The sequence below is a fragment of the Aquarana catesbeiana genome, linkage group LG06 (genome assembly GCF_042186555.1).
Source record: "Aquarana catesbeiana isolate 2022-GZ linkage group LG06, ASM4218655v1, whole genome shotgun sequence".
Lineage (NCBI taxonomy): Eukaryota > Metazoa > Chordata > Amphibia > Anura > Ranidae > Aquarana > Aquarana catesbeiana.
This window is the reverse complement of record NC_133329.1, coordinates 280,024,029-280,050,106: the sequence shown is the minus strand read 5'-3', so window position 1 is coordinate 280,050,106 and position 26,078 is coordinate 280,024,029. Positions and strand designations below refer to the sequence as shown.

The 26,078-nt window shown below is 42.9% G+C and overlaps 1 protein-coding gene across 2 annotated transcripts in view; it reads left to right on the top strand.

Moving 5' to 3' along the window:
- Positions 1-26,078, top strand: part of PLEKHM3 (pleckstrin homology domain containing M3) — a 323,563-nt gene that overhangs the window by 16,594 nt on the left and 280,891 nt on the right. For both annotated transcript variants that reach the window (XM_073633403.1, XM_073633404.1), the window contains exon 2: positions 12,627-13,286. In XM_073633403.1, coding sequence (XP_073489504.1) covers positions 12,722-13,286 — 565 coding nt within the window. In that variant the 5' untranslated portion in view covers positions 12,627-12,721. The remainder of the gene's footprint in view (positions 1-12,626; positions 13,287-26,078) is intronic.

Genomic DNA, 26,078 nt, shown 5'->3' with positions numbered 1-26,078 from the left:
CAGGATCAGAGAGCAGGGAGAGGGGGAGGGAGAGGGGGGGGGGGAGAGGGGGAGGTGTAGTGAGGAGAAGTAGAAAATCCTTGTTCAGAACGCAATGCATCTGCGAATCAGATGCGTTCCCCTAGGAGATAATAGGCTTGTAGTTCGCAACGCAATGCCCAAAAAACGCACACGTTTTTTGTGCAATGCGCAGTGCGAATGCAACGCACATATGTGAACCAGATGCATTCATATGAATGTATTTTAAAATGTCCTGCGAATTAGATGCGGTGTAAGCCGCATCTAATTCGCATAGGTGTGAACCCGGGCTTAGACAATATTTTGTACCTGTGCAGGCTCCTGCTATCTGCTTGTATACTGGGGGCAGGAGAGCTCAGTGCAAGGCCTGGCACAGACAGGAATTGACATTTCCAGGAACTGGTCATTATTCTACAAATGTTACATGGTCAAAAAATTGGGGATTTCTACTGCTGCAAGTTTTTTACATTTAAAAAGTGAAGTCTAGTGACAGGGTCTCTTTAACCTGAACGGCAACATAAACTCCAGTAGAGATTCAACTTCTTAATGATACTGAAAATCTTGGGAAATGTTGCTGCTGTGATTCACTAGTATTGTGGTTTTACTATATATAGTACAGCCACAGTAACTGTTCCACATAAACGCCCACTTGCTTCCGTAAAGTGATTGTAAAGGCATATATATATATTTTTTTAAAATAACAAACATGTCATGCTTCCCTGTTCTGTGCAATGGTTTTGCACTGAGCAGCCCCAATCCTCCTCTTCTTGGGTCCCCCGCCGGAACTCTTGAACCCCCTCTCCTTCCAAGTGCCTTCAAAGCAAGCAGTTTGCTATAGGGCACCCGAGCAGGCTGGCTCCTGAGCCGCTGCTCTTTGTGTTCATTCACACACAGTCGTGGCTCGGCCCCATCCCCCACTCTCTCCTCGTTGGCTCACTGGCTGTGATTGACAGTAGCGAGAGTCAATGTCTCCTGCTGTTGTCTCAGCCAATGAGGAGGGAGAGACCTGGGACAGCCGAGGCTCTTGTGCACATTGCTGGATCGAGATGGGTTGGGGGGACATAGAATGCATGAAGGTAAAAAACCTTGAGCCTTTACAACCACTTTAAAGGAGAAGCATAGCCAAAGATTTTTTGGCTACACTTCTATGGATCACAGGAGTGCAGTTTGTTCTGCACCCCTGTGACCTGTTTTCAGCCAGCAGGCTAAAGCCCGCTGTCGGTTGACATCATAGACCCGGTTCAGGCTCTGAAAAGATCCCAACCACTTGGTCAGGATGCCTGGACCAGCAGCTGGCTCAGGCTCTCATCAAGCTGCTGAGAGCCTGAACCAGCCACTCCTGCCTACTTCACAGCACAGCACTTCAGTGAGCACTGGAGGGGACAGAGGAGAGCCAGTGACTGACAATCACCAGCTCTCTGCAGGCTGAGAAATTAGTGATCAGCAGTGTTTGATCGCTCAGTTCTCAGTCTTAGAGACGGCGGTGGACAGCTGCACATGCAATCAGTGCTACAGCTATCTAAGTGAGTATGATTTTTAAATTTTTTTTTAAATGCCATACTTCTAGTTTAAAGCGGTGTTCCGCCTGTGGAAAATAAAATTAAAAGTCAGCAGCTACAAATACTGTAGCTGCTGACTTTTAATATATAGACACTTACCTGCCCAGGGAGCCCGCAATGTTGGCACCCCAGCTGATTTTCGGATCGACTGTCGGGTGCCTCCGCCACAATTCATTGTAAAAGAGACCGGCAGTGAAGCCTTTCGGCTTCACAGCTGGCATCCCACTGCGCATGTGCGAACCACACTGCACTTTATTATTGGCCCGGCGGGCGGGGAAGGAGGAGGGGGCCAAAATTCTAAGTCTCCTGGAATTGGGGAAGAAGGGGAAGTTCCACTTTTGGGTGGAACTCCGATTTCTAAGGATAGTGCAGAAGTGATTATCAGCTTTGAACACGAGTACCATTGATGGTAGTGTACTCCATGGTCTGGCTTATTTCTCCCTCCATAGGAAAAGTCATACAGTAGGAGTTTGTATCAGTGTGGTGAAGTAGAGCACAGTTAGAGTCCTACACTGCTTTTTTAACAGGTGTAATGATGATTGTTTTATTGCAGTTTAAAGAAACAAATTATTTATATTCTATGTATATTCTATGTATATTCTATGTATGTTGACAGTTTAAAGTGACTTAACAAAGAGTTAACGAAAAAAAACTGTTGACAAAGGTGCCCGCGCATAGTTGCAGCAGCCTTTTTTTTGCCCCCACTCAGCCTCAAATGCCAGGCCATGCTGATCGGGCAAAGCTCTTAAACTTCTTGGTAGTGTCTAAGTTGCTCATTTTCTCCTTTCCCACTAATTTTCCGATCAACTTATTACTATAATGGTAATGGGCTGCCTCACTAGCCAATAGGAATGAGTAGAAGGCAGAATGGGACAGGAATGCTTCACTACTATCAGGAGGCTCAGGAGCTTTGTCCATCTAAAAGCTACTGCAGGTATGTGCTGGCATCTCTAGGTGCCTCAAACTTTATACAGAGTGGTTGTAAAGATAACATTTTTTCACCTTAATGCTTTCTCTGCATTGACACCAGTAATTTACACTTTTGCTGGCAGCAGTTTTTTGATACTTTTATTTTGAAGACATTGAGTGTGTAGCAACAGATGTCATTTACATCTTTCGGGTAAAGTTGCTATCAAAAGTTTGCAAATTTGGAGATAAACTAGACAAATTACAGTATTTACAATGGCAAATAAAAATGTATTGGATGAATTACATGCGTTTGCTGTAGAACACAAACATGGCTTAAAGCAGAACTACAGTGCATCTGAGAACCACAAACCAAACACGCTGTTTATTTTATTTCTATTATTCAAAACAAACTCACCCATCCATGTCTCCATGCTTTGAAGTACACCCATCCCCCCCCCCCCCCCCTTACATTTCTGGCCGTTGCCATCTTTAGTAAGGGCAGATGATTCATGTAGCATTTACTTCCTGAAATCCATCTGTCCTTAGCTCAGACATGCAGGCAGCATTGTGTACTTAGCTGAGAAAGCCCCTCTTCCCTCTGAAGACTCCTGTGATGCATGACATCATTCATTTGCCTAGACATGGAGACATGCAAGTAACTGAAGAAATGTAAACCAAAAAGTTTAAAACAAGTAAATGTGATATACTTTATTTACTAATGCTAGCAGCGTAAGGATTACCAATAGTCAATGTTACTTGAGAGACTGAAGTTCGGCTTTAAGTTCATAGTCCCTCTCTAACCCCCATCACTTTCTGAAAGTGTCAATTCCTGTCTGTGCCAGCTCATGTTCCTCCTACCTTCCCCCTCAAATGCCTGATACTTACCTTGCCAGTGCTTCCTGGGCGGGCATGGGACCTTCTCCTAGGTAACACTGCTCATGTCTAGCAGACAATTGCTAGCCCCAAGCACTGTTACATGACTGGGGTAGTAGAATCTATCACTCCCATTAGCACCATTAGCTGACACTAGAGATTATAGTGCCATCTGCATTGAAGGTAGGAGCGGCAAGGAAATGCTAGCATGAGGAGCATCAAAGGTTATAAAGACATTCCATTTTACCCCAAATGGGCAGGGAGATGATACCTTCCTACATGTGTACTTTGTGCTAAAAAGTGACCTTCTTTCTTCACTCAGAAAGTTGGGAGGCATGTCAATTATGAATACCTGTGCACACAAAAATAATAAGGATTGCCTAACACCTAAAATCACAAAAAGTTGCACAAACTGTTTTATAATTAATGTAGACAGTTAGGCTTCATGTACACGGGACGTTTTTACAACCTCTCCTGATTGATTTAACTTGACAGATGGTAACCCACGTTTAAAAGTTTTGCTGCGTTAGCGTTTAGAAGTGTTTCAAAAAGGGGGAAAAAAAAAAACTTGTTTAGCAGAGGCAGTGTACCTAAGGCTATATAACACCCTAACTTTTAAATGGTGCTTCCCCACTGCTCCCCATTGTGCTACATACATTTTTGCATAAATCACTTAAATTTAAAGCGGTTGTAAACCTCGGACATGAAAACTGAACAAAGCATATCCTTCTATAGTATGTACTTCTCTCAATTTAAAGCACTAAGGGGTTCATTTACTAAAGGCAAATCAACTTTGCACTGCAAGTGCACTTGGAAGTGCAGTCGCTGTAGAACTGAGCAGAAGATCTGAAATGAGGGGAAGCTCTCTTTATCACCCAATCATGTGCAAGCGAAAATGCTGTTTTTTATTTTCATTGCATGTCCCCCTTGGATCTACAGTGACTGCACTTCCAATTGCACTTGCAGTACAAAGTGGATTTGCCTTTAGTAAATGAACCCCTTAGTGCTTTAAATTGAGAGACGTACATACTATAGAAGGATATAAATGTCACTTTTTTCTGCTAATTTGTTCTTCTGCTATCAGAATTAATCACTTCTGATTTCTAAAGTTTTCCTGACACCAAGAGAAAAAAGGTGACAGGGGAGGGAGCTCCAGTAAGTTGACAGCCTCAGCTCTTTTCCTGTGTTGAGGGGGGTGTCCCTTCCCTCCAATCAGCTCTGAGCTCTCCTCAATAAACTCTGCAGAGTGTAACTTCAGCTCTCCGCCCCCTTTTTTCTGAATGCTCAGATAAGCTTTACGATTCAGCACTTTGAACGGATACAGAGAAGAGAAGACTGCAGATAGACGGGTACAACTTATGTAGGAGATTTTGTTTTAACTCTGTCTATCACCTTAAGGCTAGTCACATCACTGGGTATATGTAAAGGGTTTACTCTTGGTTTTTCTATGCCGTTACATGACCCCAGAGCCCCGTCTCCTCTGTGTGATGTGCCGCTGGTGGGAGGGAACTTTTTCCCCCTCCAATAAGAGGCACAGAGCAGTGGATGTCAGTGGGAGATGCCGCTACTTGATGGCACTCCCCCATTGTCGGCCCTGATCATTAAACCGGGCCGGGGTATTGCGGTCATGTGACTGCATAGAATAATGAAGGTAAAATGATATTTAAAGTGATTGCAAACAAAAGATAGGTGCTACTTCTGTGAACCTTGCAAATTGAAACGTAACATCAAAAATAATTCATTAAACAAGTCCCATCAATGTGATGGATAATCTTCAAAGAAAAACTCCTTTCACTGTGCAGAAAAGAAGGTGCCTTTCATATTTCTCTCCATATAGTGCTCCACCAAAACGTGTGTAAGAAATGCACACTCACCAACTATCCATCTGAAACACGCCCGGTAATCATAATCCAGCCTTTGTTCTATCCAGCAACTTTTAACGGATGTCACTCAGAAATCACCCAGTTCAACTATCCAAGGATCTCTCTCCCATACACTCTCAAAATGGGAACCCAAAAGAAATATACCAGATCATAGTGCAGTATCTTTATAAGTAAATGGAAGTAAAAACAGCTAAGTGTACACTTACATAAATGGTGCTAGAGTTAGCACCAACATAAACAGCAGTGTGTTGTTTCTCTGACAGCTGGAAATGTACTCGAGGAGAAACCGGAAGTGATGTTAGCTATGGCAAGCACGCGGCATCAATGCATTTTGCGGAAATCGCATCATCAGGAAGCTCCTGGAGTTGGTGGTTTTGCACAGAGCAGCCTCAATCCTTCTGATTCTGGGGTCACCTGCTGACACCTGCTCCAGGCTCCTCCTCTTCATCGAATGCCCCCACGAAAAGCCGCTTTCCATGAGGGCACCCGTGTGGGCTTGCTCCTGAGTCCCGTTGCTGCATTTATTGACACAGATAGCGGGACTCGACCCCGCTCCCGTGTCACAGGATTTGATTGGCAGCAGCGGAAGCCAATGGCTCCTGCTGCTATCAATCTGTGCAATGAGGAGAGAGACAGCGGCCGAAGCCACTGCGCATGTGCACATCGCTGAATCGAATCAGGTAAGAAAAAGTGGGGTCTGGGGAAAGATGGTTTTTCACCTTAATGCATAGAATGCACTTTAAACCACTTTAAATTGATATTTATGGAAATATGTAAGCGATGCAATAGAGAGCAGTAATATTCTCTGTGAGCTCCCAAACCTTTCCTCTTCCCTCTTATGAGCAGTACAGGTTTTCATGTGCACTGCTCACACACACTACAAATCCCATAATCCATAGTCCATTTCGGGAGTGAGCAAGAAAGGGTAGCTACATTCCTGCATACAGCGGGGCCATAGAGAATGAACATAGCCATCCTCTAACAGGAAGTCAGATCACAGCAGCAACATAAAAATTGGAGATTTGGAGGAGGCTTAGAGCAATAGAAGGTACTTTTTAGCATTAAAGTGTCACTAAACCCACATCATAAAAACTATCAATAAATGGTGTATTACATGTTTATACTCAGTCATTATGAGATTCGTTTTCTGTATTCTGCAAAAAACCTGGTTGATCCTGCTGCTCTCTATTTGCACCTTCTATCCATGTCCCCAGTGCAGCTAGTGATTTTGCAGAGCGGTGTTGGCAACTCTGCTCATGCTCAGTTTTCAGTGAGTTTCTATGTTGAGCATTTCCTCCCTATCACATCTGAGCAGCCCATGCGACTATAGAGTTACACATGTGGGTGTATACACAGTGGTAAATGATGGCCCACTCCCTCCCTCCACCATGCCCACTAACCAGCTAAACACAATGGGAGGCTTTACCTCTTTCTTATTCTAAGACACAGGCTGGAGGGGCGTGACTCACAGAAATCTGTACACCCCATGTTTTTACCAAAAAATAATAAAGATTTGATTTCAAATACATATGTGTATGACAATTTAAAACATTTTATTGGTATTTTATTTATTTTTACTCTGTATTCCAAAGACTGTTTTTTTTTTTTTTTCTTTTTAACCACATCCCGCCCGGCCTATAGCAGAATGACGGCTGAGCGGGCGATCGGTTATCCTGACTGATTTCATATGTACAGCAATCAGTGGTGCGGTGTGTCACTCTGACACACAGCATCTTCACTCTTGGTAAAGAGCCTATGACGTAGGCTCTTTGTCACACCTGATCACGTGGTAATCCCAGCTTATCACAGTGGTAACCAGGAAGTGCCGGTAATCGGCTTTCCTCAGTTCACGCTGACAAGGCCCGGTCAGAGGGGAGCCGTTCAGTGGCTCTCCTGACGGGGGGGTCTGTGCTGATAATCAGCGCAGCCCCCATCAGGGGTGCCCACCACAGATGCCAATCAGTGCCCATCAGATGCCAATCAGTGCCCATCAGAGGCCAATCGGTGCTCATCACAAATGCCAATCAGTAATGCCTGTCAATGCCTCCCCATCAGTGCTGCCTATCCGTGCCACCTATCAGTGCTGCATATTAGTGCCTCCTCATTAGTGCCCGTCAGTGCCGCCTCATTTGTGCCAGTCAGCTCTGCCACATTAGTGCCAGTCAGTGCCGCCTCATCAGTGCCCGTCAGTACCGCCTCATCAGTGCCCGTCAGTGAACGAGAAAACGTACTTATTTACAAAATTTACAAAACAGAAACAAAGAAAAACTTTTTTTTTTTTAAATGTTGATCCTTTTTAATTTGTATAGCAAAAAATAAAAAACCCAGTGGTGATCAAATACCACCAAAAGAAAGCGCTATTTGTGGGAAAAAAATGATAAAAATGTAATATGGGTGCAGTGTAGCATGACCACGCAATTGTCATTCAAAATGTTACAGCGCTGAAAATCGGTCTGGGCAGGAAGGGGGTAAAAGTGCCCAGTATTGAAGTGGTTAAACATGTGACAAGCAGCAGAGGACTGGAAGCTCCTCCTGCCACTATTTACCTGCAGACATGCCTGGGAAAGAACTGGGTCATGTGGCAGCTGTGTATCGATTAGTAGAAAGGTACTTTTATTAAAATAATTACAGTGCCATCATCCACATACAGAAAGAGAAGGGATAATGTAAATGAAATAGTTTGTGTTTAGTACCACTTTAGGAATACTGTATATACGTAAATAGATTTTTTTTCTTTTCTTTTTTTTCTTTCTAAACTTTTAGTTTAGTGTCACTTACTTATAAAGTTCTAATAGCATAACTCCTTGAACACGAGCACAAGCCAATATGCAGCCTCTTGGCAGCCGATCCTTGGTGGCGGCTGCATATTTACGTCCAGTTGATCTGTCCCCAGAGTGTGTGCCCTGCGCACTCCCAACAGTTACCGGTGGCTAGGTTCTGCACCGATACTAGTATTGGTATCGATACTCCTGCAAATGCACCGATACCTGAAACCGATACTTTCAGGATCAGTTCTTTGAGCTGTCAGTGGGTCTCCCCTGTTGACAGCTGAAGTGTTAAAGAAGTCCGGTAATTGGAGCTGTCAAAAAAAAAGCAGCCGGCAATGTTTATTAACAACATTGATCAGATGCTTAAACACTAAAATTAAAAATAAAAACATTGTTTCTTTTTGAATCTTTCTGTATCTTCACCTGCCGATCAAAGGGATTAACAAATGTTCCTCTGTTTAACCCCTTATTAACCCTTAATTTACTCTAATCAGCCTTAATTACCTCCCTATTCTCTTCCATTTAATTATTTTCCTGCTTTTTTTTTTTTTCTTTTTTTTCACGTCTATTTTAAAAACGATAAACAATTAAAACTTTTTTTTGTTAGTGAATATTTTACACATATATATTAACATATATTTACACATTTCACATTGAAAAAGCGCAAAATTAAAATAAAATCAATTTATTTCATTTGTAAATAACTTTTCAATGCTTTGTACCATTGCTGACAGCTGAAGTGAAAACAAAACAGTTGCGGTAGGTATCGGTAATTGGTATTGGCGAGTACTAAAAAAAAAGTATCGGTTCTCATTGTAAAAAAATTGGTATCGGTGCATCCCTATCGGTGGCTAACTGAAAGCTCATGTTCACATCTTGCGATTGGGAGCTTTCCAATCATGGCCTTCACATGACGATAAGCCCCACCCCACCTCCCGGCATTCGAAACCCTTAAAGGATCGTCAGGGGCCGGCTCTAAGGGGTTAAAAGAAAGTTCATAAAGTTTTACAATATAGTATAGTTAATAATCGCACGTAAATACCATGTAACACAAACAAGTTTGGTCATCTTCGCTTCTGAGGATAAAAATAGGTACAACCGAGCAGTGATTTCATTCCCACCTAAATGTTTACAACAGGTTTTTTTCAGACTCCTATTGTGTGTCATTGTTTGTTTTGTGTAGTCTGTGTACACATTTGGTGCATACATGTACAGTATATGTATAAGCAACAAGAACAAAAACTGTGCTTTAGTGACTGGAATGCTATAACTTCTGCTTCCTTCCTATGAGGTATGGCTGGTTAAACAAACTCTTCATGCATGTGCACCTTAAACAATGAGCTACTCACGCTAGACCGTCTAGTTCATTCTACTGTAAGGTGCTTTCATTCTGCCGGCAAACACTAATATTGGCTTGACAGTAGGTAGCTTATAGCATAAAGCTTTTTTTTTTTTTTTTTTTTAACAAAATCAGTGTAAATACTACTATTACATGCTCTCACTTGGACCTGGAACGGCACATTTTTCATTTACATAGAGCCATGAAATTGTCCCTTTGCATGCAATGTTGACATGTGTATGCTTTGGTGACTTACAATACATACTCCCTTTTGCTGTCCTTATTTTTGTAATATAGAAATAGTCCGGGAAACCATTCCTTCCTTTGGAATACATGAGTTCAGTGGTGGCATATCCCTTTTGTTCCTAAACAGCTGAGGCTAGATTTGGCCCATGACCTTCTGATAGTCATTTCTGTTTTGTGGCAACTCATTAGCAGAGCTGTCTTCCTTTTTTTTTTTTTCTTTGCATTGTACGTGGCAATTTCTGTAAACAGTGTGTTCATACATACTAACTATGAATTAAAAAAAAAAATACAGAATGAGTTATGCAAAACTGAGACTATTATTAGCTCCATTTAATTAAATGGATGTATAGTAATTCTATTTTTTTTATTTGTTATTCGTTTAAAAGGATAAGTTCACCAAAAATAATAAATGCACATTTTTTTAAATACATTTTTTTGTTATTATTAATTTTTTTTCTAAGAAGCCTGCAATGCTCAGCAGATTGCGGGTGCAATCCCAAACTCTTGCAAACTCTCAGCATAGCAGTCTGCCTGAACCTTATACGGGCAGGCAGTAACCTGAGGGCAGGAAGATCAATGGACTATAACAGCGTTTACCAGCGCCCTTGCAGCTCATTGAAAACTACAAGCCTTAAGGCTCCATTCACACTTGCACAACTCCAAAGTCTTATGATTTGCAGCGAGCGTGGAGCGTGATTTTGATGTGACTTTGCACTCTCTGGCACATTAAAGTGCAGGCACCTTTTCAAAGCCACTGCAGCTTTGTCACACCAATCTGAACGGGTGCCATTAAAACAAATGGGCTGCAATGTGTCACAAGACTTTGCGTCCATATTTGCATGACAAGTCGCACAAGTGTGAATGGAGCCTTACTCCATGTTTGAGAAAAAAATATAAAAACACTGGGTGATCACTGGTACTGTACATCACAAGGATTTTTCCAAATTTTGTTGCAGATTCCTACCTGTTTCTATTCCTAAGAAAAAACTGTATGTTCAACTATGTCCTTGGAAAGCTGATCCCTAAAAGGGTGTGTCCATTTTTATTCTGATTAGCTGATGCACTTGCAGTGTCTGCATCCCTTTAAAAGTTATTAACCTCTTTGGAGTACCTCCCTAAAAATGACATTTTCATTACAGAGGATGCCCAAAATCTGACTTTAGTGCAGACTTCTGGGCAACTCAGCAATGCAATCACACAGGTAGGAAATTACATTTTTGGGGAAGTTCTGTACACCAGCTTTGTACAGAACGCCAGGTTGCCCTATTGCACTGAGGTTTAGGCCTCATGCATACAGGACATTTTGTAAACTCTCCGAGAAGCCTTTCCTCTTGGCAGCAGTGTTTTGGCAGAAAAAAAGCCTGACGCTTGCAAAAGTGTTTAAAGCTTTTGAAAGCTTTTAGGCACGTTTACAGGGGGTCAATAGCTTGGGCTTTAATACATTTAATTGGTCAGAAGAATCATTTATTCTGGCCATTGAAATGAATGAACACTCTAGCGCTAAACATGCCTAGCATTAATGCACGTTTAGCAGCGTCAAGCGTTTTTTTCTGCCCAAACTCTGCTGCTCCTGGACACACTGGCAGTGGGTTTTTATCCTGCCTCTAAAAGCCTCTGCAGTTAAACGCTGCTAAAAGTCTATGTGTGCATGGACACATAGGCTAACATGCAGGAGAGTTTAGAGGCAGGAAAAAAAAACACCAGACGCCCCTAGAAGGAGCTGCAAAAACGTCCAGTGTGCATGAGAAATTTGCAGAGCTGCAGATTAAAAAGGAAAGGTAATTTTTATTAACATAAAATTCCAATATGACTTCTGCCGCAATTGAGTTACCTTTTAACTTAAGCTAGTAATCTAACTGATACAAATTCAGGTACGATTTGTAAATTGCATGTCGCACTGGTGCGAACGGGGGCTAACCCTTTTCCTGTAACGTATTTTGAAGGGAATTTTTGGCGGTCCTAACCCAATCCGTGTCACCTGTGTTGATGGCTGTTGACAATACTGTTGTACTATTCTGGGTAACACAACTACCATCATCAGTCATGATATGAAGGGGAGCAAAAGTAGCTAGAATGAGCATCTATGCTCAATGGATAAAAGAATGTATGCCATTTATATGTCGCTTAACGTCTGATACAGCTAAATGCTATAGTCACATGCCAGCCTATGCATAAAGTCTGCATGTAACTCTATGTACAGTACTGTAAACACAGATTGTAAACTGCACACAACAGAGGGCAACACATCACAAATGACATCCCTCGTCACTGGCTTTGATTGACAACAATGAGAGCCAATGGCTCCTGGGGCCCCAGCAAAGCCAGTGAGACCTGGTAGTGAGGAGAGAGAAGAGCTGCAGATGTGCACAGTGCTGGATCAAATGAGGGCTCAGGTAAGTATGGGGGGGGGGTGAGGGGCAACATTCGATGCCTTAACATTTTTTATCGTAATACAAGGACTGCATTAAGGTAAATGTTTAGGCTTTAGGATCACTGTAACTCCCTTATCAAAACCGGATGTCAGACCATTTTGTTTGGCAAAGCTTCAGCATTCTCCGATACTGCACATTCGTATTGACCAATGAGAACTGCCATCAAGTGATGGGCCTATAGGAATGTGTTGGAGTTTTGGCTGTGCAAACAGTCCAGAAATTGCTGGTGACTGGAAATTTTGGGAAGCTGCTGCAGTAATTTTTTCCATGACAGATTCTTTTTAAATTCATGCTGCTCTTCTGTAGCTTTAGGTTTGAGTATTAACATGTATGCAGGGATGCATTTAGTTGTTGGTGTACAAAAGCCCTAATAAATAAAATAAATCATAATTACGAAAAATGCATTTGCCATGCAAACTGATTTGCATTTCTTTTCTTTGCTAGTTACACCTCTTGGCAGTAGTATCAAATACTTCAGACTATCTAGACAATTACCATTGTATATAACTGTAACAATAAGTTAAAGTGTTTTTTTTTCCAGCAAATGTAAAAACAAAGTGATTATATGACAATTTTTTTTTTTTTTTTTTTTTTTTTAGAGTGTTCGAGTTGACTCTTCACTTTGATCAGCTGATATGCATTCTTCCTAACTGACTGACTCATAATGCATCATTAATGATAAAGTAGGCAAGCAATGGAAGCACTGGAAGTGGATGATATCAGTCCAGCACTAGAGGTCACAGAGGATTTCTTCAACTCTTTTGAAAAACTAGAGCATGGTAATCATCAGTCTGAAGTCTTTGGAATTCATGAAGCTCCAGAACTGTTAGGAAATGACATATCCAGTAAAATCAAGCAGGAGGTTGATGGGCAAAATGCAAACACCTCAAAACGTAGCATTATTTGGGAGAGGTGTAAAAGCAGTCTCTTTGATGCCAAAGCAAAGAATGGGATCCATGCCAAAGAACATTTTTCATCAACTAGGAGAACATTTCCTGACGTATCTTTGTTGGCAGGACAGGAAAAAGACTTCTCCGCTTATAACTTATTCAGTGCATGTCACCGTAGACGTGACAGACCTCAGTCAGTTAACGACACAGTGGGCCTTGCTGAAGACACTTCAAAATTTAGACCAGGTCACAACAGGTCACGGTCTGATGTCAGTCATATAGACTGGAAAAATATACGCAAGTCCGCACCTTTGCAACGCTCATCAAGCCAAGGGGTACACTTCACCAGAGACATTGAAGGAAATACTGGTATGGATCTCTCTCTCTCTTTCTCTTTTTCTTTCTCTTTCTTTCTCTTTCTCTCAATAAATATATATAACTGTGAAAAAATGCTGTAAATTAAGAATGCTATTTTTAAATATTAACAAAATGGAAAGTAAATGAACAGAAGAAAACAGAAATTTAGATCAATATTTGGTGTGACCACCCTTTCCTTCAAAACAGCATACATTTTTCTAGGTACACTTGCATACAGTTTTTGAAGGAACTCGGTAGGTAGGTTGTTCCAAACATAAGGGAGAACTAACCACAGATCTTCTGTTGATATAGGATGCCTCAGATCCTTCTGCCTCTTCATGTAATCCCAGACAGACTCCATGATGTTGAGATCAGGGCTCTGTGAGGGCCAAATCATCACTTCCAGGACTCCTTGTTCTTCTGTATGCTGAAGATAATTTTTAATCACATTGGCTGTATCTTTTGAGGTCGTTGTCCTGCTGCAGAACACATTTGGGGCCAATCACACGCCTCCCTGATGGTATGGCATGATGTATAAGTATCTGCCTGTATTTCCCAGCATTAAGGACACCACTGATCCTGACCAAATCTCCCACTCCATTTGCAAAAATGCATCCCCAAACTTGCAAGGAACCCCCACCATGCTTCGCTGATGCCTGCAGATGCACACCTCCTGCTACAGCCAAATATTTTTTAAATTTTGACTCCTCAGTTCAGAGCACCTGCTGCCATTTTTCTACAACCCAGTTCCTATATTTTCGTACATTGTTGAGTCGCTTAGCCTTTTTCCACATTGGAGGAATGGCTTTTTGGCTGCAATTCTTTAATTAATTAAAGTGGTTGTAAAACCATATATGCGGCCGCTCTGCGTTAAGGCCCACCTGCCGAGAGGCTGCATATATGCGTACTGTTAGCAGGTTAAGACTCATGTAAGTATGTTGGAAAGAAACTGAATCATATTTTCTGACCATGCCATTTTTTTTTGGAAAGTTAAATGGTTACTTCCCCTACTCCAGAAAACAAACTCTTCTGCGCCATATCGCTATAGCAGCATAATGTGCTAAATCTACCACCCAGCCAGGGCTCCTTTTCGGTTTAAAGAATGTTCCTTTGGGCCACACATGTAAGCTCAGCGGCTGCGGCAGGAGTTGGCACACACTGCTCATGTGCGGTCCAAAAGGACAGGTCCCAAAGACTGCTCATGAGTCCCCATTGCTGGAAGGTAGGGTTAGCGCACTATGGCATAGTGTGCTTTGTGAACTTACCTTTTAACCTCTTGCCGTCCAGCGTGTGTGTGTGTATGTATATGTGTGTGTATATATATGTGTGTATATATATATATATATATATATATTATACACATATACACACATACAGTATTTCACAACAGTGAGTACACCCCTCACATTTTGTAAATATTTTATTATATCTTTTCATGTGACAACACTGAAGAAATTACGCTTTGTTACAATGTAAAGTAGTGAGTGTACAGCTTGTATAACAGTGTAAATTTGCTGTCCCCTCAAAATAACTCACACAGCCATTAATGTCTAAATCGCTGGTAACAAAAGTGAGTACACCTCTAAGTAAAAATGTCCAAATTGGGCCCAATTAGCCATTTTCCCTCCCGGTGGCATGTGTCTCATTAGTGTTACAAGGTCTCAGGTGTGAATGGGGGGCCGGTGTGTTAAATTTGGTGTTATCACTCTCACTCTCTCATACTGGTCACTGGAAGTTCAACATGGCACCTCATGGCAAAGAACTCACCGAGGATCTGAAAAAAAGACGCCATGACGTCATAACGTTGTGCCCGGGCTTCCGAGAATTATAGAAATTGCTGATCAAGGAGAGAGAGAGAGTGCAAGGATGGGTTGTCAGTTTTCAAATCCAATCCACACTTCTAGCATATCTTCCCCCTGCCAAAGCCCCCCCAGCACATATCCTCCTAACCCCTCGATCACGCCACATATTTTCTACCCTGTCCCTCTTTTCTAGCCGCTCCCCCTACAGAGCATAATAAAAACTTTCTACAGACCTGATATCAGCGCGTCCCTGCTCCCCCCTCCTCCTCGTGTGTTTACAGAATAGAGGAGCAGGAGGGGAGGAGCTTTAATACACGGACGCTCTGCTCTGCTGTCAGAGAGGGGGGAGACATTCACTCTCTCGGTGCAGTCCGTGTGAATGATGTGTCCGGGTCTGTGGCAGAAGTAAACCCAAACACATCATTCAAAAACCGATCTGTCTGGGAGAAAACTGTACAGGTGGCAACCCTAATCTGTGGGAAAAGGTAGTTGAACTGTATAAAACAGGAAAGGGATATAAAAAGATATCCAAGGATATGAGAATGCCAATCAGCAGTGTTCAAACTCTAATGAAGAAGTGGAAAACGAGGGGTTCTGTTGAAACCAAACCACGGTCAGGTAGACCAATTAAAATTTCAGCCACAACTGCCAGGAAAATTGTTAGGAATGCAAAGTAAAACCCACAAATAACTTCAGGGAAAATACAGGACTCTCTGAAAACATGTGGTGTGGCTGTTTCAAGATGCACAATAAGGAGGCACTTGAAGAAAGATGGGCTGCATGGTTGAGTCGCTAGAAGAAAGCCATTACTATGCAAATGCCAGAAAGTATCCCGCTTACAATACGCCAAACAGCACGAAGACCTGGCACAAAATCATTTGGAGTGATGAGACCAAAATTTTGCTTTTTGGCCACAACTCTAAACACTACATTTGGAGAGGAACAAGGCCTATGATGAAAGATATGGAGGTGGATCGCTGATGACTTTTGGGGATGTGTAAGCTACAAAGGCACAGGAAATTTGGTCAAAATTGTTGGCAAGATTAATGTAGTTTGTTGTCAAGAAATACTGGAGGAACATTTGCATTCATCAGCCAGGGACGTACTTGGACATTCCAACATGACAGTGATCCAAAACACAAGGCCAAGTCAACCTGTCATTGGCTACAGCAGATTAAAATGAAGGTTCTGGAGTTGCCATCTGTCTCCTGACCTCAAAATTATTGAGCCACTCTAGGGAGATCTCAGTCGTGCAGTTCATGCAAGACAGCCCAAGAATTTACAGGAACTGGAGGCTTTTTGCCAAGAGGAATGGGCAGCTTTACTATCTGAGAAGATAAAGAGCCTCATCCACAAATACCACAAAAGACTTTAACCGCTTGCAGACCATCCGCCGCAGTTATACTGGCACAGGCAGGCGAACCGCTGTCATGGTACGTCGCTACCATAGACGGCCACTAGGGGGCGCATACGCACGCCCCCTGCTCGCCCACGGAGCTGATGCGAGTGCCCAACGGTCTCGATCACCGCCGGGTTCCCGCAATCGCTCGGGGCACGCAGAGAACCGGGAGCTGTGTGTGTAAACACACAGTTTCCGGTTCTCTGAGGGGAGAACTAACAGATCCTCTGTTCATACAGAGAATGAACAGGCGATCTTTCATTCTCTGTATGTAGGTTAGTTTCCCTGCACAGTCCACATCCCCCTTCAGTTAGAACACTTCCTAGGACACACATTAACCCCTTCACTGCCCCCTAGTGTTAACCCCTTCACTGCCAGTGACATTTTTACAGTAATCGCACTGATCGCTGTATTAATGTCAGTGGTCCCAAAAATGTGTCAAAATTGTCCAACGTGTCCGCCATAATGTCGCAGTCACAATAAAAATAGTTGATCGCTGCCATTACTAGTAAAAAAAAAAAAAATTATTAATAAAAATGCCATAAAACTATCTCCTATTTTGTAGACGCTATAACTTTTGCGCAAACAAATCAATATACGCTTATTGCGATTTTTTTTTTTTTTTTTTACCAAAAATATGTAGGAGAATACGTATCGGCCTAAACTGAGGAAGAAAAATTATTTTTATATATTTTTGGGGGATATTTATTATAGCAAAAATTAAATAATAATGCGTTTTTTTCAAAATTGTTGCTTTTTTTTGTTTATAGCGCAAAAAATAAATACTGCAGAGCTGATCAAATGCCACCAAAAGAAAGCTCTATTTGTGGGGAAAAAAGGACGTTGATTTTGTTTGGGAGCCACGTCGCACGACCGCGCAATTGTCAGTTAAAGCGATGCAGTGCCGAATCGTAAAAAAATGTTCTGGTCTTTGGCCAGCCAAATGGTCCGGGGCTGATTAGGGTCATTTGGGTAGCTTCTGTTCTCATTATGATTTAAAAAGAGTAAACACAGTTGATTTGATAATAAATGGCCTCAGCCAAACACTAGCCATGAGTGAAAGAAAAGCTTTTGTGTTATCATTTAAATTCTCTGAAAAATGGCGAAGAAATCATAAATTTTGCCATGGTATGTAATCTTAAGCACAACTGTATATTGCCTCCTCATTAAAGTTTATATAAAGCCTAAACTTTTTTACTGTTTTTCAAAGACAAGGATAGGTAAAAGCCCCTATTGTTTGTGAATCTCCTAAACAGAAACACGAGTTTAAAAATTTTACAGGGTCGCTAACCGTTATCCACTTAATTCAGGCTCGGCTCACAGCAGGGGTCTGGTGCATGCTAGTTCACCGTTTTCTGGTCTGATTTCAGCCTGAATTTTAGGCTGAATTCTGACCTGAAACAGACCAAAAGACGCACTAAACGCACCAGACCCACTGCGGAGGTATGTGGACCGGCTCCATGGAGAGCCTGTCAAAATCTGCTATTGCAAATTGGATGCGGGGATCCCACATCGAATTCGCAATGGTGTGAACCCAGCCTTAATGTAAAACCCAGTTGACTGCAGGTACACTTTAGCGTAGGTTCACACTGATGAGATGAGGGAACCAGTGCCATTACAGCGCTGGTTCCCGCATTGCATCTCTCCCGCGGGCAGTTCACACTGCCTTCTGCAAACTCCTGTGGGTGTCATTACATTGTTAATGACACTCCAAGATCGGTTCACAAATTGCACTGCGAACTGTGAACTTACACAGGAATCGGATCGCATAGGTGAGAACACCCATGCGATCCGATTCTAGTGTGGGGGAAAAACAAGTCCCTGCACTTTTTTCTGTGCGAATCTAATGCAAGTTCAGCCATACAACTGTATGGCTGAACTCGCATCTCACAGACATCGCATGTGATCAGCACTGCAGGTGCAAACCTGGGCTTAGGAAGTTTATTTTACACACATGAATGGACAGTATGGAGTTCTTATGTTCTGTAAAATTGCTTAGCAGTAGAAGGTTGTTCCCTTTTCTGCAGAGAAAAGCAGGCTAAACATTTATGCTTATGTGCTGTATCTATCCAATGGCAATTGTGGAAAGGAGATTTTGGTGTGTATCTGCAGTTCTCCAGAGCAGATGTCTTACTCCCTTTCTTTTTTTTTCTTTGAGACATGGTCACATCTAAAACCTTCTTGTTATCTCAGGATTTCCATTGCCCTGATTCACCCACCAAACTTCCCTTTTCTGCGTGACTCTGCACCAATTACAAAAGCTGAATGATTGTGTCATTTTTTTTTTTCCCAAATTAATTCTCCATAATGTAAGATAAACAAGTCACTGGGGAACTTTCTGTGACAGCTTTGCTATAGCTTTGTAAGAGCATGTTGAGACACAAATTGTGGGGAAATCTAACCAGTGGAAGCTAATGGAGACATAAGAAGCTAATGCAATATTCAAGCACGCAATACTTGCTAAAAACTTAAATATCAGTTATAGATGTAGTCGGATGTCATTATATATTCAACATTTTTAAAATGTATATTATTATAAATATATATTTTTGTCCATGTACAATATACAAAAAAAAGATATAGGATATGCTGGGATGGAAAACGTTATTTCTTCTGTTTTTGGTAACCGTGTCAGAAGCACAAAAAGGTTCAGCAGACTAACGACCTGACATTTCCAGTAATATAATATAGCTTAGTGTATCATGTCACATCTTTCCAAGCTTCATTAGATCTGTACAAAAGCTGAATCTGTGCAGAAAATCTAATACTTTGTAACTGCAGACACATAAAAACGAACTAGACAAAGTGCAGTGTGGCTCCTGTCTTTGGAAAGACAGCTTCTTATTTAGAATGACCCTAAAATACCAATTACATTGGCCTTTATTCCATTAATGGTGGATAAAATACGACTTCTGTAAATCTTTCACTGCATGATAAAATCAGTGTAATGCCATTATAACGAATGCTAATAACATATAATTTGTTTCTGCAAAGTGCTTTCAAATATCCTCATAAAAGCATTACGTGACTTATTATTATAATTGCAAATCTGTTCATTTTAAATTATCTTTACATGATATAGGACTGTGTGATATCTATCTTGCTTTTTTTACTTTTAAAAAATACAGCAACGTGCAGTAGCCCTTCTTTTTGGTAAATTTAATTACTGTACTGCTTTGCTGGGGTGAAAGTTAAATAAAATATGAATGCAATAATATGAAGCCTCATGAATTTAACTAGCCTCTAGTTTTGTGGAGAATTTAACTAGCTTCTAGTTTTGTGGAGACAGTAAGAAAATGAGTTATAACTCCATGCATTTTGGCTACTTTCTATGTAGTTTATATTTCTTGGTCTATAATTGTGGCATTTTATTTTTGATATTGGAAATGGTAACCATAGACAATAATTACTGTATATTGAATGACAATCGGGATGTCTATGGGGAGCAAATCAGCCAGCTTTAGTTGCCAGCATGCCATTTTAAAGTAACCTTGTACCTATTTAAAAATGTTTCAAAACAAAAGGCATACATGTAGAACTGTGTAAATATTAGAGGTAAACATCTTCACTGGTCTCATGATTGGATTCGATTATGATTATCCTGTCAATGGTTCGATTCAAATTGATTCCGCAATGCATCACGATTATTGCCTACGGTTTTCATCAACAAGTTCAAGCAGTCAGAATCATTCAACGCTTCATCCCCCCCCCCACCCCCAATCCTCTGTTGTGTAGCTGGTTAGGACAGAGGGATTGCAGGATCTTGTAGTCCCCACAGTTGTAGTATAGCAGGCCCTGTTCAGGACACAGATGGAAAGGCTGAGCCTTGTAATCCCCCCCAGTTGCAGTGTAGTAGGGCATGATTAGGAGAGGAGGATTGCTGGGACCTGTAGTCCCCCCAGTTGTAGTGTAGTGGGCCATAGTAAGGATAGAAGATGAATGCTGGGACCTATATTCCCTCTAGTTGTAGTGTAGAAGGCCTTTGCTAGGACAGCCGGAATGCTGGGACCTGTAGTCCCTCAGTTGCAGTGTGGTAGGCCCTGGTAAGGACAGAGAAGGAATGCTTGGTCTTGTAGTCCCCCCCTGCAGTGTTGCAGGCTCTTGTCAGGAGAGGAGGAATGCTAGGACCTGTAGTCTCCCCCCCCCAGTTGTAGTGTGGCAGGACCTGGTGAGGACAGAGAGGGATACTGGACCTTGTAGTCCGCCTAGGTGCAGTGTGATAGGACATAGGGAAAGTTGAGCCTTGTAGCCCTCCCAGTTATAGTGTAGCAGATCCTATTGAGGACTCGGACAGGTCTCTGGTGATCCTCATGATGTCAGGCATTTGGAGCAGGTGTCGTGCATGGTGCAGGTGGAGAGCAGGGTGGACTGGGCCTCCTTGAGCAGTCCATTGGGGATGGCAGTTTGCTCTGCAGGCTCTTGAGGTGCTGGAGGTCAGATCCGATGAGCTGGCGGTGAGGTGGGTGATGGCGGTGGTGGCCCATTGATACGTCGTTCACAGTCAGCGTGTCCTCCCGGCCTTCCTCCTCTTCCTCTTCGCTGTCCTCCTCCTCATGCTGCTGCTCCCCCGGCAGGGCCAGGCCAGCCCCAGGGTAATGGGGAGAGATTGCGTTTGCTGCTAGCAAGATGTCTGTTCAGCGTGTACCCCAACCACCGCATGGAGAGGACTGTCAGCCCAAGCCCTGAGAGGTAAGGGGTCCTGATAGCTTATGGGCCCCAGATCAGACAGCACTCTGAGGGCCATAATGTGTCTCGCCGGGATGATGTCATCATGCAATCACGATGCAGCCATTCACTGCATCAATGCAGAATCGTTTAAGGCTGCATCGCGTTGGATCGATGTGCCGATTATTTTCAACACCCCTAGTAAATATGCATCTTCCCCAGTGCCTACACCACTGAGTGCCTCTCCATTTCGGAGTCTACTTGTAAATCAACACTTCCAGGGAGTTTTATCTCCTGGGCCCTCCTGCAGCTCTCAATGGTTCCTCCTACTGGAAGTGTAATTTTCCAGCAGACTGTCTCAGGATCAGAGTAGTCTTCGGTAGTGCTAGCACTTGGAAAGATGCGTATTTACACTGTTCTGTTTTTTTGTTTTTTTTTTTACAAATATGACTGACAGGGTTGCTTCTAGTGCCGTTGCCTACCTGACTCCTGGGATCTAGTCCATAGTCCTGGACTAGTTGAGGGTAGTCCTGAAATGTCTACTGTTTGCATAGACGTGCATGCTCCTTTAGTATACGCTAAAATATAGTTCAGCACTTGTATCTTTTCATAACATCAGACAAACTTTAAGGCTTCATGTTCACGGGACGTTTTTACAACCTCTCCTGAAGGATTTAATTTGACAGTAACCCAAGTTTAAAACGTTAATTTTGCCGTGTTTACATGCCGCGCTTAGCGGCGTTTTGCAGCGTTTGGGTTTTATAAGCATTTAAAAAAACCTTTTTTTTTAAATAGCCAAAAATGAAAAACGCCTGTAAACGAAACGTGGCTAAACGCAAGTTACCGTGTTTAGAAGCGTTTGACGCTTGAAATGCCTCTAAACTCAGCTTTTGAACCAATTTCCCAAACAAGCCTCTAAACTCAACTGCCTAGAAACAACTGTAAACGACCCTGTGTACATGTACTGATAAGATACATACATCTCTCCTCTAACATAGAGGAGAGTTCAGGAGCAGTTGAAAAAAATGCCCAACTGCTCCTAAACATCCGTTTAGCAGCAGCAGTGTACATGAGGCCTAAATGTCTTTTGTTTGAAGTACATTTGTAATCAATAAAGCTTAAAGTGGGAGTAAATGCCCTTTGTTGATTTTTACCTATTGGTAAGCCTATAATAAAATTTGCCTATAGGTACAGTAAATATCTCCTAAACATACACAGTTTAGGAGACATTTACTTTAGCAGTGGCCAGTGACGTCACCGGCGCTTGTGCATTGGGCTCTGAATGGACTGTGCCATCCATAACTCCTGGAATGTAGACTGGGTGAAGATGGAAGCGCCTACAGCAGTGTCAGCCTGCCACTGGAGGGCTTCATTTTCAGGTAGGTCTGTCATAATGTGCTAGTATGCGGTGCATACTAACATATTATGACTTAAACTGCCCAGGGACCAACAATTTATTATTTATTTTTTACTGCACTTTAAGCCTGGCAAATGTCAAGTTGTATCTAAAGCCAGAACCTGTTTCTTTTTTTAGTTTTTGATTGAGTAGGGCAGTGATGGCGAACCTTGACACCCCAGATGTTTTGGAACTAGATTTCCCATGATACTCAACTACACTGCAGAGCGCATGAGAATCATGGGAAATGTAGTTCCAAAACATCTGGGGTGCCAAGGTTCACCATCACTGGAGTGGGGAATATTTTAACCCTTTGAAAATGAGCCGAAAATTTTTTTTTAATTAAAATAAGAATTCCAGCTATATAAAAAAGGCAACGTCACTCTCAATCGCGAAAAGGAATTTTTATAAAGGAAATGCTGTAAAAGACTTGAATAATAGTAAGAAATGATTATTGAGCTTTGCAACTTCACAACTCATATCAGCCCAGCTTCTACTCCTTCACACCTCATATCAGCCCAATTTCTGCACTATAGACATCAAATCACCCCAATTCCTGCACCTTTACACCTCAGATCAGCCCCAGTTCCTGCACCTTCAGGGATCTGAGGAAGAAGGCCACGCCCTCCGAAACATGTTATCCTGACAACTACAGTGTCCTTTATCAGTTGGCTTCACCAGAGCTCTCCCTGGGACAAGTGTAGGCACCCCACAGCCCTCTCCTGACCGGCCGTCTCTTCAGTCAGTGAGCGGCTCACTCGTAGCTTGTCAGCAGCTGCTTGATGAGCCTGTGTCTGTGGAGCCAGCCCATCCATCCATACAGCGGGCTTATCTACTCTGAAGCACGGATGTGTCCCTCGCTAAGGCTCTCTATTGGAGGAACTTTTTGACGCTGTTTATTCACCTTCACTTGTGAGTGTATCGATTTTATTTTATATCCAATAAAAGACGTTGTTGCACCATGAGCCTGTGTGCTTGCATTCCCTTTTGTTTTCACAGCTATCAATTTCTCGATGATCACTGAGCTGCAAGTAGCATGATGCTGGCCAGATTGTTTCACATTTAAGCATTCTCATTAAGGGATTCCTTGGTCAATGTGTTATCACTTTGGATTGGACATTTTTGTTGTATTTTTGTGTTTCCAATTCCTGCACCGCCAAACCTTAGATAAGACCAAATTTCTGCACTATCATCAAATAAGGCCCAGTTCCTGCACATTCACACCTCGGATCACTAAAATGCGTATGCCTTCTTCTCTTAGATCAGTTCCAAATCCTGCATTATCATACCTCAAATCAGCCAATTCCTTCTCCATCAAACCTCAGATCACACCCCAATTCCTGCATCTTCACAGCTCAGATCAGCCCCAGTTCGTGCAACATCATACCTCAGACAAGCCCCAATTCCTGCACCTTCACACTTTAAATTAGCCTCAATTTTTGAACCTTCAGATCTCAGAAAGGCCCAAATGCCTGTATCTTCACACCTCAGATTACTCCAATTCCTGCACCTTCACACCTCATATCTGTCAATTTCCTTCAACTTCCAGCTCAAATAAGTCCCAAATTCCTGTACCTTCAAATTAGCTAGTTAATTACCAGTTCAAAAAGAGAGCAGGCAGCTTGGGGCATCTGACTTAACTCCAGAACCAGATCTAGCCTATCTGATATGGGGTGCAGTAAAAAATGTCAGGGGGTCAGAAAATTGGTTGATCAGCAGTTTTTAGGGCAGTGCACAGAGGCCAGCAGGGGAGTGTACAACAGTCAACAAAGCAGAGGACAAGAGTCGGTAGGGAAAAGAACAGGGTTCAGCAGGGAGGACAGCAAAAGTTAGCAGGACAGAGGACAGGGGGTCAGCAGGGTACAGCATCAGATCAGATTCTTTCTTGTTCATACATCACGGGACACAGAGCTCTATTCATTACATCATGGGTTAGATAGCCACCTTCAGGTGTTGGACACTGGCAACCCTAATTGTAAGGAGAGTTCCTCCCCTATATAACCCCTCCTATATGGAGAGCACCTCAGTTTTTTCGCCAGTGTCTAAGTTGTTTGGTCACAATGCAAGATGCTTAGAAGAAAAGCTCTGTTAGATGGTCCGTGCGGGGTTCTAGGAGCTACACAACCGGATCCATACCTCGGGCCAATTTATATCGCCTAAGATGGATGGTACCCGTATAAGAAGAAACAAGGTTTTGCCTGTAATGTCTCTCTCTGAGGACTGGGTTTCTGGGATCCAGTACTTTAGAGCACATATATTGAAAATGCGCAGTTTTCTGGCAGAGTCTTCTACAGGTCCAGGGAAGAGGCTCCTGTAAGTAGGAACCCAGAACCCTGAAAGTTGGCACAACACTGCCCGCCGTGATGGGTGAAGGTTGGGTCTGGCTGTTCTCATCAGTATCCTATGACGGGAATAAGGTAAGTGAAGCAATCCTAGGTGAACACCTTAAGGATTAGCTTCTTTGAGTTGTTGCATGTCTTACCTGTTTTCCGCCACTAGAGGGAGTAAGAGGCATACCTGGTGTTACATGCTTCCAGGAAATACAGCTCAGTGAAGCCGCTCACCAGCTCCGCTGCAGGCTCTGCCACTTAAATGATAAAGGAGATCCCACGCAGTTTTGGGGTCCCGCGTAGCCTCCCGGTCTTCTCCCTTTCCCCACCGGCCACCGCCATATTGGCCCTACGCGTGCGCGCGCAGGGGGCGTGCTTTTACGCCGAAACCTGCGGGAAAGGAGGGGGACGTGGTTGCGAGCGTCGTGCATGGCGATTCACTAAGCAGGCACGAGGCGCTTGTTTTAAAGAGCCCAGGTCGCCATTGGTCTGTAAGCGGCAGGACACAGAGCTGGGGCACGTAAGCATCTCATGTGGATCGGATACAGGCACACCATAAGACACCTACTCAGCATCAGGTTGTGCAGTCTAAGCAAACACTACTATTGTAAGATAGGCACAACCATGTATGCAATTGATTTTAGTACCTCTGCTTTGTTAGCTTAGGACTATGTCTCCCCGCAAAAGGGTTTCAGGGGCAGGTAAAAAGAGCACCAAGAAATCACCGTCAGTGTCTGGGGTGTCTAGATGTGCCTGCAGGGTAACACTCCCCCCCTGAGAGACTGGAGGCAGCCATGCAGGGTGAGCCATCGCCGCTGTCAGGCATTGCTGCCTCTCCCAATATTGCAGCCCCAGCATATGTCACTGAAGATGCTATGGAGGCAGCATTGGATGGTTTAGAACAAAGGATTACTGCTTTTATCACAGCATCCTTAGGAGATAGCAGAAAACGGGGTAGGTCTCCTTCCTCTGCTCTGGGTTCCCTATCAGATGATCAGCAGTCTGATGATGATAATACAAAACTGTCTGGGGACATGGATCACGAGTAGTCGGATGAATCAGGGGATGAGGAGAAGCTCTCTTCTACCTCGCAGGCTCTCAAGCTACAGGTGCAATATTATACAGAGATGGTGTGTACCACATACAATTTGCCTTGTACTGAACCAGCCGTGTGGTCTCGGAAGTCTCCACAGGCTGCATTTTCCTTACCCA